The 24,758-nt window shown below is 39.2% G+C and overlaps 1 protein-coding gene across 1 annotated transcript in view; it reads left to right on the top strand.

Annotated features, from left to right (window-relative positions):
• The window catches only part of LOC121442906 (uracil phosphoribosyltransferase homolog), a 30,324-nt gene extending 22,747 nt beyond the window's left edge, over positions 1-7,577 (top strand). Inside the window, exons 4-7 of the mRNA XM_041644545.1 lie at positions 788-850; positions 2,387-2,548; positions 3,516-3,614; positions 7,362-7,577. Of these exons, the coding sequence (XP_041500479.1) occupies positions 788-850; positions 2,387-2,548; positions 3,516-3,614; positions 7,362-7,468 (431 nt within the window). The 3' untranslated portion in view covers positions 7,469-7,577. The remainder of the gene's footprint in view (positions 1-787; positions 851-2,386; positions 2,549-3,515; positions 3,615-7,361) is intronic.
• The last annotated feature ends 17,181 nt before the right edge of the window (positions 7,578-24,758 follow it).

Raw genomic sequence — 24,758 nt, 5'->3', positions numbered from 1 at the left:
CAGGGACCAAAGTTGAGAATTGCTGGCAGCTTATCTTCACCTCTGTGGGGAAGCCACTGGCGCTAACAAATGCAAGAGACTGGTTTGGCATAGAAACTACAGGTTTAAAAAGAAGATGAGATGTGGAAAAGGGAAAGAAAAGTCAAAATGATAAGATTTGGAGTAGGTGCTTTGCTCTAATAAGAATAGCCTACAATCCCCCTTTCAGAGATTGGAAATTCTGATTTGTTTTTTTTTCATAACTGATGGAAAACTCTACTATTCAAAGGGTTGGCTATGAACAATTGAGGGCTGAGTTTGTTGCATCATAATTGACACAGTTCAGAATGAGACCAAGTTTTGAGTAGCTTAATAACTATTTCAGCCTCTTTCTTCTTTTTTTTAAGGCAGAATGAAGGATCATAAGAAGGGATGGAATGAGGCGGCTTTCTGCTGTGACTCACAGTGGGGCTCCGGTGTGAATTGATGGGGTATCTAGTATTCATGGACTGCAGTGAGTCTCCTTTGAATTCAATTTGGAGGATGTGTATGGGAATATTGTGCTATAATAAGTCCAATTCCAACTTGAGGAAAACCTCCTCTCCCAATTATTCTCACAGGTTTCTTCTGAGGAATTAAGAAATAACTGAAAGATCATGACTCACTACTTTCACAGGAAATCGAAGGTGCTATACGTTGTGTCTGGGTTGCTTTGTACTCATCTGCTTTGAGCCACGAGTACCTTATAGAATATGTACATGTCTCTAATGATAAAGCATCTCTTTTTTTAATTTTTATTTCCCAACAGGGCACAAGTATGAAGGAGTGAAATTTGAGAAAGGAAATTGTGGGGTCAGCATCATGAGGAGCGGTAGGTTTGCGTGTGTACGATTTTGTTTCTTTGCATGCATGGAAACGGTTGCTGTTTTCCAGGAGAGGCGGGCTGGCTTGTCATAATTGCATGCTGCCTTTGCTTAAATCTCACCACCTGTGTTGCCTAGCCTCATGGTGCCTTGGAGTCATGGCCTATGTGCTGCTAAGTTTGGTTAATTGTAATTGCAGGCCTCATCCCTAGTGGCCTGCTCCCACGAGCAAGGCAGCTTTTAAAATGCCTCAAAGGAGGGTGGGAGGATAGCAGGATAGGAGAATGGTTTGCAGACTGAAGGAATGTGGCATAAATTAAATTCTTTCTGAAGAAGAACATTTGGAGAGCTGGCTGGAGAAGATGCTGCCTCTGCTTTTATCTGTGTTGCAGGGAACTCTGCCAAAAGCTGGACTGATTTCATATTGTAAATTTTATATTCTTTGTATATGTGACTGCATAGGCAAAAAGCACGTAGCTGTCATTAGCTCTAGCTATTTCCACTTGCTGATCTTATACAGTCTGTATTGGTGCTTTGAGTCCAACTGATCATCTTAACTAGCAACTTTTGTGCAGCAAAATGGCATGCCTGTGATGAGAATGTGTGCCTGCTATACAGGAATGATTGCTCCTCAGCAAACAACTTTTTTTTTCCAAGAGCTGGAAGCCTCACTTGTTTGCACTGGAAACAGACGGACTTTAAAAACATATAAACCTTCATTTTTCTCTTGCTCTTGTTGTGTTTGTGAACACTTGAACACCTCAATTACAAAAGGCGCTTAAGGCTCTGTTCCTACAGGAAGACAGCTCTTAAGCAGTGAAAACATTCTCAGAATAGTGTTGTTCAGCATCTGAAGTTGTTGAACACCTGGATATGGTTTCTTCTCAGCTCTGAAAGTACCAACTTCTCTGAGAATACCACCTTGGTCCTTGCACCTCTGATGTTTTTCTGTTGGCTTAGCGGTTGCCCATGAATCTACTGAGACGCTGCCCCATGGGCCCTCAGTCAGTTCTCCACCAGGTACTCAAGACTTCGCCTGATGGGGCTTCTGGTCCCACAGCCTTGCTGAACTAAGTAATGGATCCTGGCCACTTATATCTAAAAGGAAAGCCTATGGCCTATAGCCCCCATTTTTTCATGAATCTTTTATATTTTTCTCAGAGGAAAGTAACAAATTTAATTGGCTTAAAATCATCTTTAAAAATAATGAGTAAAAGTATCTCTGGTATAGAAGAAGCTCAAGGAACAACCCAGTCAACCTTTCATTTCCATCATCATGGAAGCAGAACAGCTCCATACCTTGTAAGCAAGCAATAAGTCTAGCTCACTGTGGTTTCTTTGACAAGCCTTTCATCTGCTTTCATTGAGTTCCCACTAAGAATAAAATATGAGCTCAGTAGAAGAGAAAGAAGAATGCTTCTGCCTTAATAGTGCTCTTTTTGTATTAATAGCAGTGAGAAACTCGACTTTGGCCTGTTCTTGGATTTGCACGCTATCTGCTGCATCTCTTTTGTCCCTGATTCCTTTTCATTTCCTTCTTCAAGGTGAGGCAATGGAACAAGGTTTACGTGACTGCTGTCGATCCATACGAATTGGGAAGATCCTGATTCAGAGCGATGAGGAGACACAAAGGGCCAAAGTGTACTATGCCAAGTTCCCCCCAGACATACATCGCAGAAAAGTCCTTCTGATGTATCCAATTCTCAGTGAGTGGCTTGAGTTGCATTTGTAATTTTTTGTTAGAGTTTTAAATTCAAGTTAGTGTCTACCTCCTACGCACACTTATATAAAAGGCAAAAACAGTTTCTAAATGTGTTTTTCTCTGTTGGATTTGGAGTTGCCCTGGGCAGTTCACTGGGAATTTTTTATTGTGTAATAAGGGAATATACATTAGTCAAACTTTGTTAGCTCCAAAGAACATCTGTTTTGAAATGAACACATTGAAGCAAAGGACCTAATGAAGTAAAATATATAGAACCCAGAAAATATATCGAAACATGTCCTGGCTCTACCCTAATGATCATGGTACTGATTTTCTCAAGGTTTTATCCTCTCTACAGGTAATTTTTCTGGTATTCTGTTCTCACCTCTCTACTTGCTCATACCATGGTCTCCCAGGGAGGTGAGCAGGGGTGTTAAATTTTGTATCTCAAGAAGTAAGTGAGTTTAGGGCTTGTTGTACATTTAATTCCTGTTTCTGTTGTACCTATCATTAAAAATAATGGGGTTTTGATCCTACTTAATGTGCTGGCTTTGTGGAAGCCTAGCCAGTTTGGATGTTTACCTTCCTAGATATGGACGGAGGGGGGAGGACCTAGGACTTACCACAGGGCAGGGAACCTGGACTGCTCTGTGGACTGGAGAGGGAGGGGGAGAGGAGTGGGGGGAGGGATAGAAGGGTGGGAGGAGGGGGAGAAGGGTGGGAGGAGGGGGAGGGAAATGGGAGGCTGGGAGGAGGTGGAAACTTGTTTTTTGTTTATGTTTTTTTTCTTCTTTTCTTAATAAAAAAAATTATTAAAAAAAAATAACATTGACAAAGAACAGTCAGTCACTTTCAAATGAAGTGTTCACGAGTCAAGTCTTATGTTAAGATTCCTGCCTTGACCTTACTCTCAGAACATGTCAGTTTAGGTGTTAACGTTGCTAATGGGTTTCGTTGCCTTTTTGTTTTAGGCACTGGCAATACTGTAATTGAAGCTGTAAAGGTTCTAATAGAACATGGAGTTCAACCCAGTGTTATTATCCTACTCAGTCTCTTCTCCACTCCCCATGGTGAGTTGAACTTGCAGCTCCAGATAGTCATGAGATAGTGTGTATCTCTCTAGCCTCTCATCCCAAGGCAAATTATGGTTGTCAGTCCATATTAAATTTAAATCTAGTTTTGCTAGTTATGACTTGTGTTTGTCATCTCTAATCTCAGTGATAATATAAAACAATTCTTTGGACAAGGTGTTGCACACTGGTCTTGAACTCCTAGACTCAGGTGATCCTTTTGTCTCATCTTCCTAAGCAACCAAGACCACGGATATAGATAAGCATGCCTGGCTTGTTTTACACTATCCTGATGTTTAATATCTTATTCCATTATTTTATACATGTATATGTTTGTGTACCTCAGAAGCCAGAAAAGGGTGTTGCATCCCCTGGAACTGGAATTACAGATGGTTGTGACTTGCCATGTGGGTGATGGGACTCAAACCTAGGTTCCCTGGTAGAGCAGCTGGTGCTCTTAACCACTGATCTATCTAGTCATTCTGATGTTTAAATTCAAATGGGAACATATTAATTACTTCATTGAAAATAACTGCAGTTATTTTCCCAAGTCCTATTTGACTAGGGCCTACAAATGGCTGAAAGGTCCCAAGTTTCAATGGTTTTCCCCCTGAGCTTGAGAACAGCTCTCGAATAACAAGGAACTTATGGTGTTATTGAAGTAATCTTTGCAATGTGATGTGAATATCAGCTGTTTTTTGAATTAGATGTCTGTTTTAAGTAGGTGTGAGGAAGTCATCTATTTCCCATTTCCTTTAAGAGATATAGCTAAATTAAGACTCTGCCTTTCTTACCAAACAATCTTGGGCAATTAGGAATACATAGTATGAAAATAATCATACAGGCATTAAGAATTTAGTTTCTAGGGTCTTCATTATGGAGTTGATTAGTATAAGAAATAATTTGAAAGTGTGTAAATGATGGCTGGGAATCCCAGCACTTGGGAGGCAAAGACAAGAGGATCAGTGCAAGTTCAAGGCCAGCCCACCTTACATAGAAAACCTTACTATATAGCAAGACTGTCTCAAAAACAACAACAAAAAAGGAATTATATATACTTGACTGATAAGGAAATGGGTATATAAGTAATATCTATTTAGCGGTTTATTACATACCTTGCAGAAGTTTGTTATTGGTTGTTTTAGTCTTCTTACCGTTTTCGCTTTTTGGAGGGTCCACTACTCAACTTTTAAATTAATCACACATGGAGTCTTATTCTTTCTTATAAATCCCCAACCTTAGCTTGGCTTGTTTCTAGCCAGATTTTCTTAATTACTTTTTTATGTTAATTAATTTTTCAAAACGATCTTTTCTCATTTTACTTGCCTATTCCATTTCTCACTCCCTTCCGCCCATCCACTCCTCAGAGAGGGTAAGGCTTCCCATGGAAAGTCAACAAAGTCTGACACATCACTTTGAGGCAGAACCAAGTCCCCCGCTCCATATTTAGGTTGAGCAAGGTATCCCTCCAAAGAGAATTGACTTTGAAAAGCCATTTCAAGCACTAGAGATAAGTCCTGGTCTCACAGCCAGTGAGCTCACAGACTGCCCCAGCCACACAACTGTCCCCACATTCAGAGGGCCTAGTTTGGTCCTCTGCAGGTTCCCCCACTATCAGTCCAGAGTCAGTGAGCTCCCACTAGCTCAGGTCAGCTGTTTCTGTGGGTTTACCCATCATGGTCTTGACCCCTTTGCTCATATTGTTGCTCCTCCATCTTCAAATGAACTCTGGGGGCCTGGCCCACAGCTTTGTGGATCTCTGCATCTGCTTCCATCAGTTACTGGATGAAGTTTCTATGATGACAATTAAGGTAGTCATCAATCTGACTACAGGGCAAGGCCAGTTCAGGCACTGTCTCCACTATTCCTTAGGGTCTTAATCTGGAGTCATCCCTGTGGATTCCTGGGAATTTCACTGGTGCCAGGTATCATGGTAGCTCCATAATGGCTCCCTCAGTCAAGATATCTCCCATTCCCAGGGAGATCCATATCACAGCTTTACAAAGTTAAACAAATGCAACATAAAAGAATGAAACACATCTTTGCATCATTAAATAAATGTTCCATGGCATGAATAAATTAATATATCTTAAAATAATATTCCACATCCAAAGTTGCTTTAGAAAAAACATTTAGTGATATAAAAATATAGATAGCAAGTGTGAAAAGCAGCACAAACAAGAGAATTGCGTACTGTGAAATGCATCCCTCCTTCAAAGTCTCAAGGACCTTTTAGGAGGGGTGGGAAGATCTTAAGAGCCAGAAGTCGTGGATGACTTTAGGGAAACAATGTTTTACAGGCAGAACAGTTACACATATGAACTCACAGAGGATGTATGACAGAGTGCATAAGACCCATGCAGGCTCAGGCCAGATAGAATCCTAACATGGAGGTAGGGAAGGTGGACACGGAGTCCTACTATTAGCTGAGGCGCTGCTGGCCTTTGATAGGTGCTGGGAGAGGGAGAGTCAGCTTTTTTAATGGTTTGACTCCTACCAGATCAACACACCAGAGTTGGGCAAAACAGCCTAGGCTTGATGGTTGAAGGTGAGAAGAGGAAAAGAGAGAACGCAAACATCCACAAAGTTGGGTGGATAGGGTGGATAGGGTGGATAGGTATGAATAAGATCAAAATATATTGTATGGAATTCTCAAAGAATTAATAGAAATATAAAGAAATACTGTGAAATGTTACCAGGAAGTTTAGAGATGACCAATACAAATTATAACACTAATTACCAAAAGTAGACTTCAGCATAAAACCAAATAAATTTGACCTCAACATGAGTGGCTAGGAAGATACTCAATGGTTTCAAATTGCACACACAGTGCTAATAGTGCTTATTTTCTGGTTTAATTCTGAATGACTTTCACTTTTAAGCTTTTGGGGTTTTGGGCATTTTCTCAGTGTTTTACTCACTAGTTAGGCTGTTCTCACATTTCCAGCTAGCCTAAGTTTTAGGCAAACTTCAAGAAGCCACAGCATGTGTGTTAGAAGGCTATTCTAAATAGGCTATTGTGTACTAATTGTGGTCTATTGGATTACTTTGTTCTTTTGTAACCTCAATGTACCTGTAATTCAAATACCAGCGGTGACAAAGGGTGATTTGCTTGATTGTCCATTGTATGTAGCACTGGTGACATTCAAAACATTAAGATAATCCAGTAATTATCCACCTCTAGCAAAAGAAAAAAATAATCTCTTTAGTTGTAGTTGTATTAATTGGAACAGTATATCATTGTTTGGCATTAAAACTGAAAAATCCACATTGTGTAGCAGCTTTTACTGTGGTGCTTTGGTTTGGCGTCCCAGCTAGTCTAAATTCCCTACCCAACCCCTCACCTAAAGCTCAAATCCTTCTTTCTAAACAGTTAGCATTCTCTGACATACCAAATACGCCTTCACACTTATTTCCTGGGGTTTTCATTGGAAAACTCTCATTTCATGGGATTATCCTTTTAGGGAGTGCCATATTACTTGATTCTAGCCAAAGCTGGTATGACTGAATAATTTGATTTTCAGACCATATTATTGAGTGGGCCGGAGCATGGTCTGAACTATTAACAAAACTTTTCACATAGTGGATGTTATATAAAGAGATTAAGCATGCCTAATTCAGTATCCAAAGATGATTGTTCCCTGTTTTCTGTCAGTATTAAGTCTGGAGACAATGATTATACAATTCCTGAATTCTAACTAGTGTTACCAAAAATCTTGCAGTAATAATTATTTTTATATTTTGAAGGTGCCAAATCAATCATTCAAGAATTTCCAGAGATCACAATTTTAACTACTGAAGTTCATCCTGTTGCACCTACACATTTTGGACAGAAATACTTTGGAACAGACTAAGTTGTTAAAGGAAGATGAAGTGCTTTGCATAATATTATGGTTGTAAATGAATTTCATACTTGTTTTTTATTAATTTGAGAAATAATGGAGAAAATACATTAGGAATGCCTTTTAACATTGGAAGTAGGTGTTGTAACAAGAAATATAGGAAGTTTATGTTTGATTTGATCATTTCTTCCCATGTGGTACCAAAATCAACAGTGAAGCACACCCACAGTGCTTAGAAAGATGGAAATTGTAATCATCTGCTCATGGAACTCACTGAACCCTCACTCAGTGCACGCAAACTGTCGAACTTGTGACCCTCTTGGTTTGGAGGTTGCTTGCAGCTGCAAAAAAAACCCAAACTAGAGTTAGTTCTTTGGCCTACTGCAGTTTACATTTGCTTTACTGTGTTTTTAAAAAGCTCTAGGGTGTTTTTCTGTATGTGGCTGTTGTTGCCCTCTGTACTCTAGACTTCCTTGTACTATATGCACAGGCATCTTGGAAAAGAGAGAACAAGAATATATCCTGGAATTTTATATTGCCGTTAATGTCCTCACTTACTTTTCAGATCTAGGATGTCTGGTTAACTCTTCAGATAAACTGTTGTGTTCCTTATATAGATCATTTCCCAAACTGGGGGTTGAGGGAAGGTGCTTGCCAAACTGTAATACAGTGAGAACGTTGGCAGGGCCTTGACAGTTTCTGGATCTGTAACATGGATGAATGTGCAGGGACCGAACCATGGATGCCTGATGCTGACAAGAGAGAGCTACATCAGCCCTGCACAGGGAATTGGGGATTCTTTCCGAGGTGTGCAGGAAAGTGTAGAGGCTTTGCTGCATTTTGTGGCCAATAAGTAAATCAGCACGGTTCTTTTTATTTAGTTGCTTCTACTAGTTGTTTTCGGTTTGGAGCTTAGTTATTTTGCATGTTTTACAGCTATAGCTATATTAAAGTAGAGGAAAAAAACAATGTTCTTTAAAAATATATGAGGTTTGTATGTGCTCATATCTAAGCTTCTGAAAGGGAGAGAAACAATATGAGACTCAATTTTTGCACTTTTGAAATGTGCTTGTAAAACCCCATCCCATTTTATGTTGATGTTAAAACTTGTGACTGTGGCTTCTACTTGATTACTTGCATAATTACATGCTCATGGCCCCACAGACAGCTGCTGTGGGGTTCTGTTCAAAAGCATACAATTGAGCAGAAGGTAGATTCTTAAGGGAGAGCTAAAACTGAAAAAACAAATCAGCCGGGCGGTGATGGCGCACGCCTGTAATCCCAGCACTCGGGAGGCAGAGGCAGGCGGATCTCTGTGAGTTCGAGACCAGCCTGGTCTACAGAGCTAGTTCCAGGACAGGCTCCAAAACCACAGAGAAACCTTGTCTCGAAAAAACCAAAAAAAAAAAAAATCAGTGAGGGTCAGGGAAGGAAAGCACCCTTGAGTAGACTGACTGGATTTTACCTTGGGATTCTAGACTACTAGGGCTCACTGTACTTTTACTTTTGTTGTTGTTGTTGTTGTTTGTTTGTTTGAGTCAGGGTTTCTCTCTGGTAGCCCTGGCTGTCCTGGAACTTGCTCTGCAGACCAGGCTGGCCTTGAACTCAGAGGCCTGCTTCAGGCTCCAGAGTGCTGGGATTAAAGGTGTGCACCACCTTTCCCAGCTGCCAGTTTTATTTGCATTTGTTAGTTAGGTGGCCCAGGAATGATGTGGGTAGAAAATTCAGATGGGCCAGATCTGTTGACATCATTCTCGCATTGAATCAGTTGCAAAGATGATGCCAGATGTGGAAGAGCATTCCTGTCACCCCAGCATTGAGGAAGTTGAGGGAGGAGGATTTTGTGTTTGAGGGTAGCTTAAGTAACTGAGCCAGATTTTATCTCAATTTTTTTTTTTGCCTGCCAAACCTGAGAATTGCTGCAACTGAATTGAATTGGTGCTTCTTTGGGCTGCAGTATTTTGTTTGAAGTGCTTTCCAGAATTTGAGATAATTTCATGTCCAACTTTAGGCGTGAAACCATATTTCAAGCAAATTCTTTTTTTGTTTTGAAAGATGATCTTCTGTAGCCCAGGCTGACTTTGAACTTTCCGTGTAGTCAACTCTGCCCTTGCCTCATTGATGAAAGGCTTACAACCTGCAGGCCCAGCTTAAACAAATTCTTTTTATCTCATTAACCATTTACATCCAAATGTCTGTTGCTTTTCAGCAATGAACATGACTAAAAGTTAACTACATTTGATTCCCATGTGGGAAGCCTAGTATAAACAGTAGGAATTATTCAATAAGGTCATATTTCCCACTGATGCTTGTACTCTACACTCCTGCAGATATAACAATGGTCTCTGAATTTTGGAATGTTTTAGCAAATAAACTCTTACTTGCAGTGTTAATCACTTGCAGTACTCTATTTTCTAAAGTCAACATAAGATTAACAGACTACTAAAAGTAAGATTGACCTTAGTGACATGAACTTCAGAGCAGTATAAATTGTGTAGGTTCTTTATTGAAGAATAAAGGCTAGAGCAAAACCAACATGCAAATAACACATAGCAGTAATTCTCAAGGTATGACATGCATCAAAATTGCTTAGAGGGCTACAGATTGCTGGACCCCATCCCTACAGTTTCTGATTCAACGTCTTGATTTCCAACATTTTTCCTTTTTGTAATATAAACATTAATTTTAATGATATAAAACTTCCTATAAAGATTTAGCTGTTTTTTTAATATGTTTTTATTTTCATTCAGGTAAAAATATTTTCTCATTTTCTTTTTATTTCCCCAACCCAGGGTCATTTAAAATCATCAACAAATTGCAAATATTTGTGCAATTTCTCCATATTTTTCTTTGATACTGTTTCCTAATTTAATTCCATTTTGGTGAGAGAATATAATTGTTATGTTTGAATCCTTTTAATTTATGAGGGTTTTGGAGATAGGATCTTGTCCATAAATTATTGTTATTTGGTAAGTCTTCCATGCTTTCTTGGAATGCATGCATATCCTGTATTGTTTACTATGAATGTCAGGTTATGTTCATTGATAAAGCTGTTCAAGTTTTCTACTCCTTGACTGATTTTTTTTCTGTCTACTTGTTCTATTGATTATTAGAAGGATATTGAAAGCTCAGATTGAAGTGTTGTATTCGTTTTTTTTTTCTTTCAGTTCAGTGAAGGTTTTGCTTTGTGTATTTAGAGTACTCTTGTTAGGTACAGACTGTTAGAATTGCAGTAGTCTCTTGATAATATGACCCTTTGCCATTCAGAAATGTTTTGTTTTGTACTTGTTAATCCTCTTTGTGCTGAAATCTGTTTTAGCTGATGGTACTAACAATTCCACTTTTCTTTGGACTAGCTTTACTTTTAACATGGTTGTATTTCATCTGAATTTCTTATAGGCAGCTTTAGGGCTGTGTCTTGCTTTTTAAAACATCCAGTTTGACAGTGTCTGCCTTTTGGTGCAGTGTTTAGATAATTTTCATGTCATGTAATTATTGGCCTGATTGGTTTTAGATCTCCAACTTGCTCTTTGCCTTCTATTTGTTCTTTATTTACTTTTTCTTCATTTTCACCTTCTTTTGGATTGAGTATTATTCATGATTCTACTTTATGTCTTGATGACATTTGTGTCAACTCTTTCCACTAAGTCTACCCTCCAGGACATTGACCCAGTCCCTTCCCCTCTTTTTGAGGAATCGTCTCTCTATTATGTAGCTCTGGCTGTTCTGAAATTTACTGTGTAGACCAGGCTGTCCTCAAACTTATAGTGCTGGGACTAAAGGCATGTACCACCACACTTGGCAGCCCAGTCTCCCATAAAGGGAGACTGTTCTGTATTTTTCTGAGCATCTACATTTAATATAGCAGTTATATAGCAGATAAGTTATAGAAATAATAACATGAGTATATCCAACATTTGGAGGTTTTCATGTAAAATATAAACAAACTTGAAGCGGTTAATCCATCCTATAAAGCCATTATATACACCTCCATATTTTTATATTAATATGATTATTTTCCCTTTGTCTTATTTGAACTTTATGATAAGCTTATATTAAACTGCTTATCATTTGTTAGCTATATCTAGTTTCTCCTCATGTCAGTCATTTTCTACTGATATCATGTCTTAAAGAAACTTAAATTGTTCGATACATATAATTATCCATGCATTCTGTGACCTGTTTAATGTACTTGAACTTCACCAGCAACACTCACCTTCCACTGTATCATGCAGAAGTTGTTTTACCTACAGGTCACTGAAATACCATTATACTTTCCCCCAAATAATTGGCTCTTAACCATGTGCCAGATGTTCTTAGGGAAAGATGACGTCGCAGCTCAGCTGGATTTATGTCCAGGTTCCAAGTCAGTATATTAGTGTATTTGTGCTGTTGTAACAAAATACCAGACTGAATGGTTTTAACAACAGAAATAGTTTTGGAGGCAGGCCACATGTCCACAATCAAAGTGTTGATATGTTTGTGTACTTTTCAGAAGCCTCTCTTTCCACGGTCTTCCACCTGTATGTATGTCCTTGGTGTTTCTTTGTGTGTTCAGATTTTCTCTTCATATGATCATAGTCAGATTGTATTAGGGCCTATTCAATGGCCTTGTTTTAACCAAATCACATCCTTAAAAGCCCTAGCTCCAATATAGTCACAGCCTGAGGTATTGGGGATTAGAGCTTCAATATGGATGGAGGGGGCACATAATTGTAGTGACGAAACTAGTCATTGTCTTCCAATCCACAGGCTTTTGCTGAGACTGTTTCCATGTGTGTTATGTGGCAGGGCCTGTTTTTTCTTTGTTATTATTACTTTTTTGAGATAGGATTTCACTATATAGCCCTGCTTACTATGCAGACCAGGCTGGCCTCAAACTCACAGAGATCCACCTGCTTCTGCCTCCGAAGTGGTGAGATTAAAGGTGTGCATTGTCACTCCTGGCAGGGCAGGATTCTTATGGCAAATCTAAGGGTGTAATTTAGAATTATTTCTACTTCTGCTGTGAAATCAGGTGCAACTTCCTTTGCTCCATTCTTGGGGTGAAAACAAGTAAGTGCATATTAATATAAGTTGTTTTGACCTTCAGAGAACTTATAAATTTGGAGGCTTATAGGAATTCCACAAGTGTTGATATGTCATTGCCTATATGAAGGGCTATATCTGGGTCAGGTTCCAACTATTTTAAATTGTTCTAAAGACCCTATTTGTTCGTGATACAAGCCTTTACCCAGCTGTGAGTCCTAACACTGTCCAGCTTTATTCAAGGAATCTGCCTGGCCCAGGTTGCTAAACCCTTACCATCTTTTCAGGCTGATTCCTTTCCTTTTCTTGTCTTCTGGAAGAGTGACCCTTCGGCTCTTCTAGTCCACTTGACTCACCATTCTCTTGTGAATGCCATTCTTTAATAGGAAACTCACTTTGCTCCGGCAGTCACACTACTGAGTATGTAAACAGAGAGAATGAAATTATCAGGCTGCAGAGACATTTGCACTCCCATGTTCATTGCAGCAGTATTGTCAATAACTAACCATTAGGAACAGCCAAAGTGTATGTCAGTGATGAATGTATCAATAAAGTATAGTACATTTGTACAATGGGATGCTATTCAGCCATGCATAGGAATGATTTTGTGACAAAATTGGATGGAACTGGAGATTATGTTAAGTGAGTGAAACTGTGAAGCTGTATGACTTCTACTGTGTGGGATCTGATGACAACTAATCTTGTGCAGGTTGACAGTAGAGCACTTGTTACCAAAGTTTGGGGAGGGATGGCTGAATGAGGAAAGGCTGAACAAGTGTCACTAAGTTATAGTTACTTAGATAGAAGAAAGTTCTGCTGTGCTATTACATAGTAAGGGTGTCTGTAGATCATCATTAATGTACTATACATAAAAAATTAGAAAATATTTTGTTAAGTTTTTAACATGAAGAAGTAATAATGAGGAAAAAGATGAACATGATTTAAATTTATATAATGTATACATGTACTGAAATATCATGGTATCCCATTAATATGTACAAATTTTGTTTTTATGGATCACTTAAAATAAATTTAAATAAATGAAAAATAATAACGCATGCTGTCTTTCTTTTTCTTAAGAAAAGGTCTTACTCTGGAGCTCAGACTATCTTTGCATCACTACATAGCTTAGAGCGACCTCAAACTCACAACAATCCTTCTACCGAGCCTTCCTGGCAGTTTGGTGCCTAAGCTGGTACCTGTTTCTCACATAGCTCTCTTCTGTCCTGTGGACCATTGTCTAATCCACCAGGCATGTTGTTGCCATTGTAATTGCCTTAGCACGATTAGAAAACATGTTTTGTACCCACAGATACTGCATCTCCCTACTAAGATTATGTGGATGGTAGTCATGCTTGGAAATAATTTATTCTCGGATAAAGAAAATATGGTACATTTGTGCAATGGACTGTTACTCAGATGTTAAAAACAATCACATCATGAAATTCTCAGGCAAATGAGTGGAACTAGGAAAAAAATCATCCTGAGTGAGGTAACCCAGACCCAGAAAGACAAACATTTACTCACTCATAAGAGATTATTAGTTTTAAAGTAAAGGATAACCAACCATACTACAATCCACAGCCCCAAAGAGGCTATATTAGTGACTACCCAAGTTGTCATCAGAAAGCCTTCATCCAGTAACTGATGAAAACAGATGCAGAGACTCACAGCCAGCCACTGGACTGAACTCAGGGAATCCTGCTGAAGAGAGGGAGGAAGGATTGTATCAGGCAGGCCAGGGAACCTGCATGGGACCCATGTAGACCATCTACATATGCGTGATAGTTGTGTAGCTTGTGAGACTCCTAGCAATGGGATCAGGGAATGTCCCTAATGCCTTGGCTAACTTTTGGGAAACTAGTCCTCATTCTGGGTTGCCTTGTTCAACCTTAATAAAAGGGGAGGAGTTTAGTCCTACCTCAGTTTGATATGCCATGCTTTGTTGATACCCATAGGAGGTCTGCCCCTTTCTGAATAGAAACAGGAGTGGATTGGGAGGAAAGGTGGGAGGAGGGGATGGGAGGAGAGAGGGAGGGGAAATTTTGGTTGGGATGTAAAATAAATGAATAAATTTAACTAGTAAAAAAAGAAACACAAAAAAAGAAAAATAATTTATTCTCTCTTTTTCTTTGGTGTTCCACCTAAGATCCTCTTGTCACTATGCGCCATAGCCATCCAGCCTGGTGTCACTTGTATTTTAAGAACAATACTTAGAGACTCACTTCTGCCAGGGCATCGGACTTGGGACAGAAGGCACAAGTTAATGAATTCCCACTTCATGTTCACGTGGTGTTAAATAAATGTGAGGAACTCTCCTCTAAAGCCCTCGAGGGCCACTTGTACTTATGCCAACAAATACGTGGGAAAGAGTTGTGGCAAGGATGGCTTTCATATCTAAGTGAGGCGCCATCTTTACATGTCATTTTCACCAACAAGATGTCCTGTGCTGAGTTTAACAGGCTCCACACAGGTATGTGTATGCCTTTTGGCAGCTCCAGGACTCCTTGGCAAGGTCATCATGTCTATCCACACCAAGCCACAGATTAAGGAACCTGGAATCGACGCTATGTGGAGAGCTAAGTTCAAGCTCCCTGGCCACCAGGAGATCCACATCTCAAAGATGTGGGGCTTCACCAAGTTTAATGCAGATGGATGAAAAGACATAGTAGCTGAGAAGTGGCTCACTCCTGATGGCTGTGTGGTCAAATATATCCTCAATTGCAGTACTCTGGACAAGTAGCCAGTCCTGCACTCTTGAGGTCTAAATCTTACGTCCAGTCAAAAACAAAAAGAAACAATTTATTCTGCATAAGCTATAGAGACTCCTGCCTAACCTTTCTTGTCTCAAGGTAGTCATTTCCCATGGGAATTTGAGCTAAGCAATAATACCTTCTGCTTTAGACCTTTCATGAACACATTGTCTCAATCTTTTTAAAGATTCACCATATTTTTAATTATGTATATGTGTGCCTTTTTGTGTGGATATGTGCTCATGAGTGTGTGACCACGGAGTTCAGAAGAAGGCTTCAAATCTTCTGGAGCTGGAGAGAGGCAGATGTGAGCTGTCCAGTGTTGTCTTGAGAACCGATCTTAGGTCTCCTTCAAGAACAGTACATGCTTGTATTCACTGAACCATCTCTTTAGCCTCCAACTCTGTTTTAATAACTTTAAATCTGCAGAAACAAGGGTGATTTGTATATATGCACAGAACGCTTTGACATCACAGGCAATGACTGTATTCTTAATAGCTAAAGATCTTTTTAAGTAGTGATCAAAGTCGATAGTTATTCAGCTGTCAGTCTATCCATTGTATATTGCATAGTTTGATGACTAGACCGGAAGTAATTTTCTGGAAGTTCATTCTCAAATGATAACCTCTGTAGTAGATGTAACTTGGAAAAAAAGCCTTCGGAGGTACCTGGTACCAAGCCTAGGGCCTAATGACATGGTAGGCTAGTGATCTACCAACCTATAGGCCAACCCCTATAACCTGCTTTTTTTTAAAACATTTTTATGGTTTATTTAACTTTATTTTATGTGCATTGGTGTGAAGTGTCAGATCCCCTGGAACTGATCTTCAGACAGTTGTGAGCTGCCATGTGGGTGCTGGGAATTGAACCCAGGTCCTCTGGAAGAGCAGTCTGTGCTCTTAACCACTGAGCCATCTCTCCAGCCCCTATAACCTGCTTTTTAAAACTAAAACCACACAGGTTTGTTTATAGCGCTCCTTCATAGCTGTTATTATTTGAATCTGAAATAACTTTTATAAAGACAATTTTAAAAATTAACTTATTTCTATAGTTTTCATACAAATAAATACTATATGTTGAAAAAATATCCCCATCCATGTCCTCATCCCACTTTTGCCCACCTGTTACATGATATTTTGTTTGTGTTCTGACAAAGCTTGCCTGGTGATCAGAGGTCAGAGGTAGCCACTAGTTAACCATAAAAGCTGAGCACTCATGGCTCATGCCCTTAGTCCCAGCACGCAGGAGTTGGAGACAGGAAGTGAAAAGGTGGGGTGTAGACAGGACCTCAGCCCTTTTGGACTGAGGAATGAGAGAGGAAGGAAGCAACTGACGGCTGCTCCTCTCTGCTTCTCTGATTTTTCAGGTTTTATCCCGATATCTGATTCTCGGTTTTTATTGATTAAGATTGATTAGATTTACACTTCACCGAGTCATCCTCCTGTCAGTCATTTCCACTTCTGTTTTCCTGTCATATATACTTGATTTTACATGCCTGCATTTTGAATGCTTGTTCCCCAAGTGGAGGTGCTCTTTTGAGGGGCAATGGAAGCCTTAGGAGGTGGAGTCTAGCTAGTGACAACAGGTTGCTGGGGCAGGCCTTTCAAGATTACGTGTAGCCTAGCTTCCAGTCACAGCTGCTTTCTGTTTTACTGATCTCCTGGGATGTGAGGAATCGCTACAACATACTCCCATAACCATGAATTCTGCCATACCTTCTTTATCACAGTGGACGACTGGTGATTGAACCCAGGACCTTGCCGTGTAGTAGGCTAGTGATTTATCAGTGAGCGGTAGCCTCGGGCCTACAGTTGATTATAACCATAGGAAGGAACGTCACATTCATTGACTGTTGACTCTCAGTGACAGCAGTAGCAATCTGAGTCTATCTAGCAAGTGCTTTCCTTTCAGGCCATAATTACCTTGTAGAGTTGCACCGATAGAGACTCACTGGGAGTTCTTAGCCACCAGGCAATGGAGCTACATTCTTGGTGAGTCCAAATTTTGTAAGATCGGGTGAAATTATAATTTATCCCATTAAGCCCTTACAAATTGTGGCCTAAAAGTTTAATGATATAATTGCGGTAGTTCTTTCTGCATCCCCGAGGGATGAACTGTAAGACTGCGGTGGATGGCTGTAAACTGGGATAATACCAAACCACGAACTCCATTCCTTTCTATCTCAGTCAAGCACTCTTCATGCTGTGCCCATAGTTTTTGCAGTTTGAGGTGTGACTGCAAAATCAACACAAATTTCTTTCTCCTTCTTTGCGATTTCATGGGTGGAGATTCATTCTTACCGCCGGTCTTAGCAGCTTCAGAATACTTCATTGTTGTTTTCTTAAGCCAGAACTTCTGCTTTTTCACTTAAAGGAAGCACTTTATCTAAACTTTTCTTTGGCATAGCCAAAGTGAAAGTATCTCTACTTTAGTACTTAGGAACGATTATTAAGTAAAATAAGTGTTAATCAAAATTGAGCACTCTGATACTGGTTATGAAAATAATTACTAGTGACTAAATTAGTGGTTGGTATATGCAGCATGGAAACACTGAACAAAGCAATGATTCACTTCTTGGAAAAGCAAAGTAAAATGGAATGAGTTTATCACAATATTTATAACTTCACATTTCTTTTTATTTTAATGTATTATTAACATTTTATCTTACATTCCATCCATAGTTCTCCCTCCACCCAACCCCTTCTCCTGCCCCACCCTACCTTCCCCCAGTCCATCTCCCATCCACCTCTCCCAATGGGTAAGGGTTAACTGCAATTTTCAATTCTTTTTTTCTTATATTTATGTGTGTCGTACTGTAGTATAGTACTGAGGGTTGAAAACAGTGCCCTGTGCATAGTAGGAAAACAATTTACCATTGACCCATAGCCTAGAACAAATATAAAAGTTTGTGATATGGACTCTCAATTTTACTTCATTACCCTTTGTTTGTATCCTTATGCTAGTTTTGATTACTGGGGTTTTGTAATACAGCTTGGTATCAGAAAGTGAGTTCTCTTACTTTGCTATTCCTTTTCTTCATTGTCTAGCCTTGTAATTCGTTATGCATTTTAGGACTCAGAAGAGGCATTGGGATTTTGATAGAGATTCCAATGAAGCCATAGGTCACTTTGGGTAATAGTGACATCTTACTATTAAGTTTTCTAATCTATGGACATGGAGAATCTTCCCACTTACTTGTCTTCTTTGCCTTTTTTTTTGTTACAATGTTTTGTGATTTCTATGCCATAAGCTTTTATCTCCTTGGTTCAATTTACATTTAAACATTGAAAGCCTTTTATAATATTCTAAATGGATTTTTCTTGATTTTCTTTTAATTTATTCATTGCTAGTGTATGTATAAAAATGCTAGGATTTTGTGTGTTGACTTTATATTCTGCAATTTTGCTGAATTCGTTTAATAATTTTCATTTTGAGTATATGTTCATTAGGATTTTTCCATATACAATGTCATGTCATCAATGGACAGGAAACATTTTCCATTCCTTTCCAATTTGGATAACTTCTTTCTCAAAGTGGCTGGAAATCCATTCCAATGTTGAATGAAAGTGGTGAAATCAAATATAATTTATTGTTACTGGTATTTGGAAAAATAATTCCATATTCCATCATTGGGTATCATTATAAAATTTATGTCTTTATCTTAATTAGCATTTGTTTCCATTTTTGGAAAATTATTTCTTTTTATGTGTATTAATGTTTTATATGCATGTATGTATGTGCACTATGTGGATTCACAGTGATCAGGGAGGCCAGAAGAAGGCGTCAGATCCCTTGGAACTGGAGTTACAGATGACTATGGTTTGCCATGTCGGTGCTGAGAACTGAACCAGGTCCTCTGCGAAAGTACCAAGTGCTCTTAACCACCGAGCCATATCTCCAGCCTCTCAGTTAACAGTTTTTAAAGTATATTTGGCCAGATATAATTACTCAGTTTTTCTTTGTGTGATAAATGTCCAGTCTCTCAGTTAATATTTTTAAAAGTTTATTTGGACCATTACAACCACTTGATTTTTCTTTGCATGATAAATGGTTTTTAACCTTTTATTTTCAAACTCTTTTTATCTTTAAGTCTATATTGTCTATGGAGTTTTAGCAATATATAGCTTTTAGTTGGATTGTTTAATCCAGTTGTGCTTAATATTATTATATAGTTGATTTTATACCTATCATTTTATTTGTTATTTTCCATAAATATCATTCTGGCTCATCTGCTCCATTTGCCCACTTTTTAAAAAATATATTAAGGCAGTGGTTCTCAACCTTTCTAATGCTTTACTGACCCTTTAGTACAGTTTCTTATGTTGCGAAGACTCCCAGCATAAAATTATTTTCATTACTACATCATGTCTGTTAATTTTGCTACTGTCATGAATCATAATGTAAATATCCCTGTTTTCTGATGGTCTTATGTGACCACTGTGAAAAAGTCTTTCGACCGCAGGACCCACAGGTTGAGAACATCTGCATTAAGGGAACATTTTCTAATGGTATACTTGAATTACTTCAATTATTTTATATTACTTTTAGTTATTTCCTCACTGGTTAATATACATGTTCCTTAACAAATGATAAATCCATGATCAGTTGAAAATGTCATAAATGGAAAATAAATTTAATATATCTAAGTTACCAAACAGCATAGCTTAACAACTCAGCACACTGTAAAGCGATTATGTGGTTAATGGGAACTGTGGTTCATTGCCACTACCCAGCATAGCAAGGTCATATTATATTGCATATTGCTATCCTGGAAAAAGATAAAAATTCAATATTTGGTTTCTACTGAATACATATCACTTTTTCATCATTGTAAATTCAAAAATTGTAAGTCAGCTCATCAGAAGTTGGGAATCATCCATATATTTTCACTTGCCAGAATCTACTTTATATCCTACTAGATAAGGAGAAAAAAACCCAAAGTGTTTCCTGCTCTCACACACTCCCCACAACTCTGCTGGTATCAGATATGTGGGATTTCGCCTCACACACCAAGCAACCAATTTTCCAGGGTGTGAGTGCCAGCTGAGTGTCTGATTTGATTCAATTCTGACCTGTTGTACCTGAAAATAGCATTTGATCCTACAGGTCAAGTGCTTCGTTCTCCATCACTGACCACCATTACCACTTTGCAATGCCAGTTGCAGTCTCCAGACTGTTTTACCCATTTCTGACCAACCAGCTTGAAATTGAGAGCTCCTAAGATCACTTCCTTAGGCTTGATTAAGTTGCCACGTAGCTCAGTACTTGGATAAATGCTTGTTTATTGGTTTATTGTAAAGTCAAAGATGCGAATAACAGCCAGATGGAAGAGATGCATGGAGATTCATGTATTTATGAAGTGTACAGCTTCTGTGACCTTTTTCTAGGTCCTCCTTTCTTCAGGAAGCTCACTTGTTCAACAATCTTGAAGTGCTTAGAGTCCTGCCTGTCTGAGGGTTTATGAAGGCTTCAGTACATACGAATGGCTTATTACATCACTGGCTATTGATGATGATCTCAATTTTTTTTAATTATAAACTGATTGGCCCAGTATCTCAGGCTCTTCTTATTAACTAATTCTTATAACTTATATTAGCCCATAATTTATGTTGTCTATGTTGGCCATGTGACTTGGTACCTTTTTCGGTGAAGCAGTCTCATCTTGCTTCCTCTGAGGCTGGGTCAGGACTGCAGACTGAAACTTCCATCTTCCCAGAATTCTCATTGCCCTGCCTATACTTCCTGCCTGGCTACTGGCCAATCAGCATTTATTTAAAATATAAGGGACACGGAACAGACCATTGTCCCACAATACTTCCCTCCCCCTTTTTGTAAAAACTCTGAATCGAATCTCCTTTGCTTAGCTATTCTGTTGACCATTATCCACAACAACTTGTAACCAACATTCTAAACAAAGGCAAACATCCATAATCCATTATTTTTTGGGGAATATGGGTATAGTTTTTCAGGCTACTTCCTACTGATTGGGGGTGCTGATAATCTTATGGGGACCTAAAAAAATTGAATTTTGGTCAAGTCTTGAATGGAATATTCTGTGAGGCTTGATTATTTCAGCCAGCAGTCTTGAAACTGTTTTGGATATAGAACTCAGAGGAAACTCCAACAGAGGTCCTCTGAAATGCTGGATCATCTGGACCATCTGCTCCTATTGGAGATTCTTCAGGGAGTCTTCTTTGATCAAACCTGATTTTTCTTAACCTGGAATGAGTCCACAGCCTTTCATTTCCTGTGGAAACAAAAGCAAAACCTCTTCTCCAAAGTAATATACCTTTTGACTTCAATTTTGAAGTCAAGGTATTTTCAAAATACCTATCTTGGATTAATTCAGCAGCATTTATAAACAAATATCTTTTAGCAGCTGTTACTCCTTCCTCAGCATTTAAACAACTCAAAGAAAACATAATAACGTACAGTATCCAGATTATCTGTATGTTTTCCATGTTTTATGTGGCTTTTTTTTAAACTCTATTTTTTGATTTTTGGGGGGGGGCTTTTTGAAACAGGGTTTCTTTGTGTATCTTTGGCTGTCCTGTAATTAACTCTGTAGACCAGGTTGTCCTTGAACTCACAGAGATCTGCCTGCCTCTGCCTCCCAAGTGCTGGGATTAATGGTATGTGCCACCACACCTTGAACCCACAGAAATCCGTCAGCCTTTAACATGTTGGGATTAAAGATGCTTGTCACCACACCCAACTATTCTCTTTCTTTTTTATTTTTAAGGATTTTTTCTTTTTTCTCCCAAGCCTACAAATATAAACACACTGTAAACCATTTAGAGGTTTTCTTCATCTGAATCTACCTTTACTATATATCTCTCTTTTTCTGACCACATGAGTCTTTAATTTGCTAAGTGATATGGCTAGGATTAAAGCCACGGCTTTGATGGCTGGATACAGGCCATTCCTTAGCTTTCTGAGATTCCAGCCTCATGGCAGAGGTACCGGCTGGAGCCATGTTTATTACCACAACTCTATGACATTTCAAGGTCCCTGCCACTATCAAAAATCATGCGGTCAGCTTTTCATCAACACCATTTAAGTGTTTTATGGCAGGACCTCTTAAAAGAGCTGCAAGGTTTTACAGCTAATGCTGAGTCAGGAAGCCTTTCTTAAATGAGAGTGCTTGCCTCTAACAAGCAGAGCCCACTTGAAAAAATGCTGCTATCAATAAATCATGCTTTATTCTATTCTTTTCTGTTTGGAATTACTTCCCAAGCTCTCTCAGGCTTTATGTGGATGCAGGTGTCCACATTGGGTGCCATTCTGTTGACCGAGGTTTTCTGTCCTGCCAGGTCTTGCAGTCATTCAGTACCAAAGAATCACACAGAGGTGTACATCAACTGTAAACTGATTAGCCCAGTATCTCAGGCTCTTCTTATTAACTAATTCTTTGTTGTTGTTTTTATTATTATTATTATTATTTAAAAAAATATCAATCCAATTCCCACTCCCTTCCCTCCTCCCACTCCCTCCACAGACCCTTCCCCTTCCAACCCTAAGGCAGTGCCATACACCCAACCCTGTGGAAAGTCCAAAACCCTCCCTACTACATCTAGGTTGAGCAAGGTTTACATCTAAAGAGAATAGGATCCCATGAAGCTGGTATATGCAGTAGAGAGACATCCCAGTGTCACTATCAGTGGCCCCACAGTCTGCCTCAACTGTCAACCATCTTCAGAGGTGAAGGCATAAGTCATAAACAATGCCACAGCAGTTTGGAATTATGATTAATAGGGTGGTATTTATTTAAAGGGGAAAAAACTTACAGATCACCGTCAGCCCTCTGCGCAACCAGGAAGGGAGTCTAGTCGCCAGCGGAGCAGGAAGTGAAGAGAGAGAGGAGAGGGAAGTGGCTGTTTTTTTAAAGGGAGAGAGACCACGCCCCAATGGGCTGGTATCTCAGCGGCAATAGGCTGGAGGAGTGGGAGGACCTCCCGCAACACAGAGGGGCTTGGTTGTTCCCATGCTCGTTCACTCCCAGTCCAGTTGGAGTTGGTGAGCTACCATTAGCTCAAGCAAACTGTCTCAGTGGATGACCCCCTCATGGTCTTGAATTCCTTGCTCATACTTTCACTCCCTCCACTTTTCAACTGGAAATGGACTGAATTAGAAAATATTATCCTGAGTGAGGTAACCCAGACCCTCAAAAAATGAATATGGTATGTATTCACTTATAAGTGGATACTAGTCATAAACAAAGGGCAAGCAGCCTATAGTTCAGGATTCTAGAGAAACTAAATAATAAGGTGAACCCAAAGAAAAACATATATAGACCCACCTGGAAATTGGAATCAGACAAAATTTGGCAAGGGGTAGAAGTAAGGGAAGAAGGGGGAGGTTGAAGAGAACTTGAGCAAGATGGAAGAAGTACAGATAGGAGAACAAGAAAGAGATATTTTGATTTAGCAAGCCATTATGGAGTTAACAAGAAACCTGGCTCTAGAAAAATGCAGAGATGACCTTAGCTAAGACCCTAAACAATAGAGGAAGGGTGTCTGAACAAACCTTACCCTGTAGTCAGACTGATGATTATCTTAAATATCACCATAGAACCTTTGTCCAACAACAGAAGGGAACAGAGGCAATGACCCACGTTGGAGCATTGGACTGAGCTCCCAAGATCCAGTTGAAGAGTGGAAGGAGTGAGAGTATGAGTAAGGAATTCAAGACCATGAGGGGGTCATCCACTGAGACAGTTTGCTTAGCTAATTCTTATAACTTATATTAGCTCATAATTCTTGTCTATGTTGGCCACATGGCTTGGTACCTTTTTCGATGAGGCAGTAACATCTTGCTTCCTCTGTGGCTGAGTCACAACTCAATGATCTCAACCTTCCCTTTTCCCAAGAAAGCTGGCTCGGGGAGAGTGGGATTGACATTTTCACTATTCTAATAATGAAGTTCATTTCCCAGGCAATCAGTTCCCATCATAAGGCAATTCAGGACCCCTTAACAATCAGCCATCTCATTACCATACACAAAGTCACTTACAGCTTAAGAGACTTTAAGGGCTTCAAGAGAGTAGTGCACCAGGATCCAGAAGAGAGATCACATATGTATTTCTTATTCTATCACAGTACCTCAAATCTATACCAACTTAATTTCAGTGACATATGGGGATGCTACTCCTTTGTAGCACTGTTTTCCCTTCCCATCTTTGAGCTATTGTATATACTGTGTCTCTATGTATTAAAAGCTGACAAATACATTGTTTGCAATATTTTTTTTTGAGACAGGGTCTGTCTAGGAAGCCCTGGCTATCCTAGAATTCACTAAGTAGACCAGGCTGGCCCAGAATTTGCAGAGATCCTCCTGTCTCTGCTTCTCAAGAACTGGGATTAAAGGGGTTACGTGTGTGTGTGTGTGTGTGTGTGTGTGATCACACCTAGCCTGCAACCATTTTTAATATAATTTTATGTCATCATTATTACTATGGTTTTTGGTGGTGCTGAAGGTTTCAGTATGCTAATCAAACATTTTGTACACTCATCTCAGTTTTG

This window comes from Microtus oregoni, unplaced genomic scaffold, assembly GCF_018167655.1.
Source record: "Microtus oregoni isolate MIOR12 unplaced genomic scaffold, Mior012 000097F_ref0000449, whole genome shotgun sequence".
In the NCBI taxonomy this organism is placed as follows: domain Eukaryota; kingdom Metazoa; phylum Chordata; class Mammalia; order Rodentia; family Cricetidae; genus Microtus; species Microtus oregoni.
This window is presented reverse-complemented; position numbering and strand designations above follow the sequence as displayed.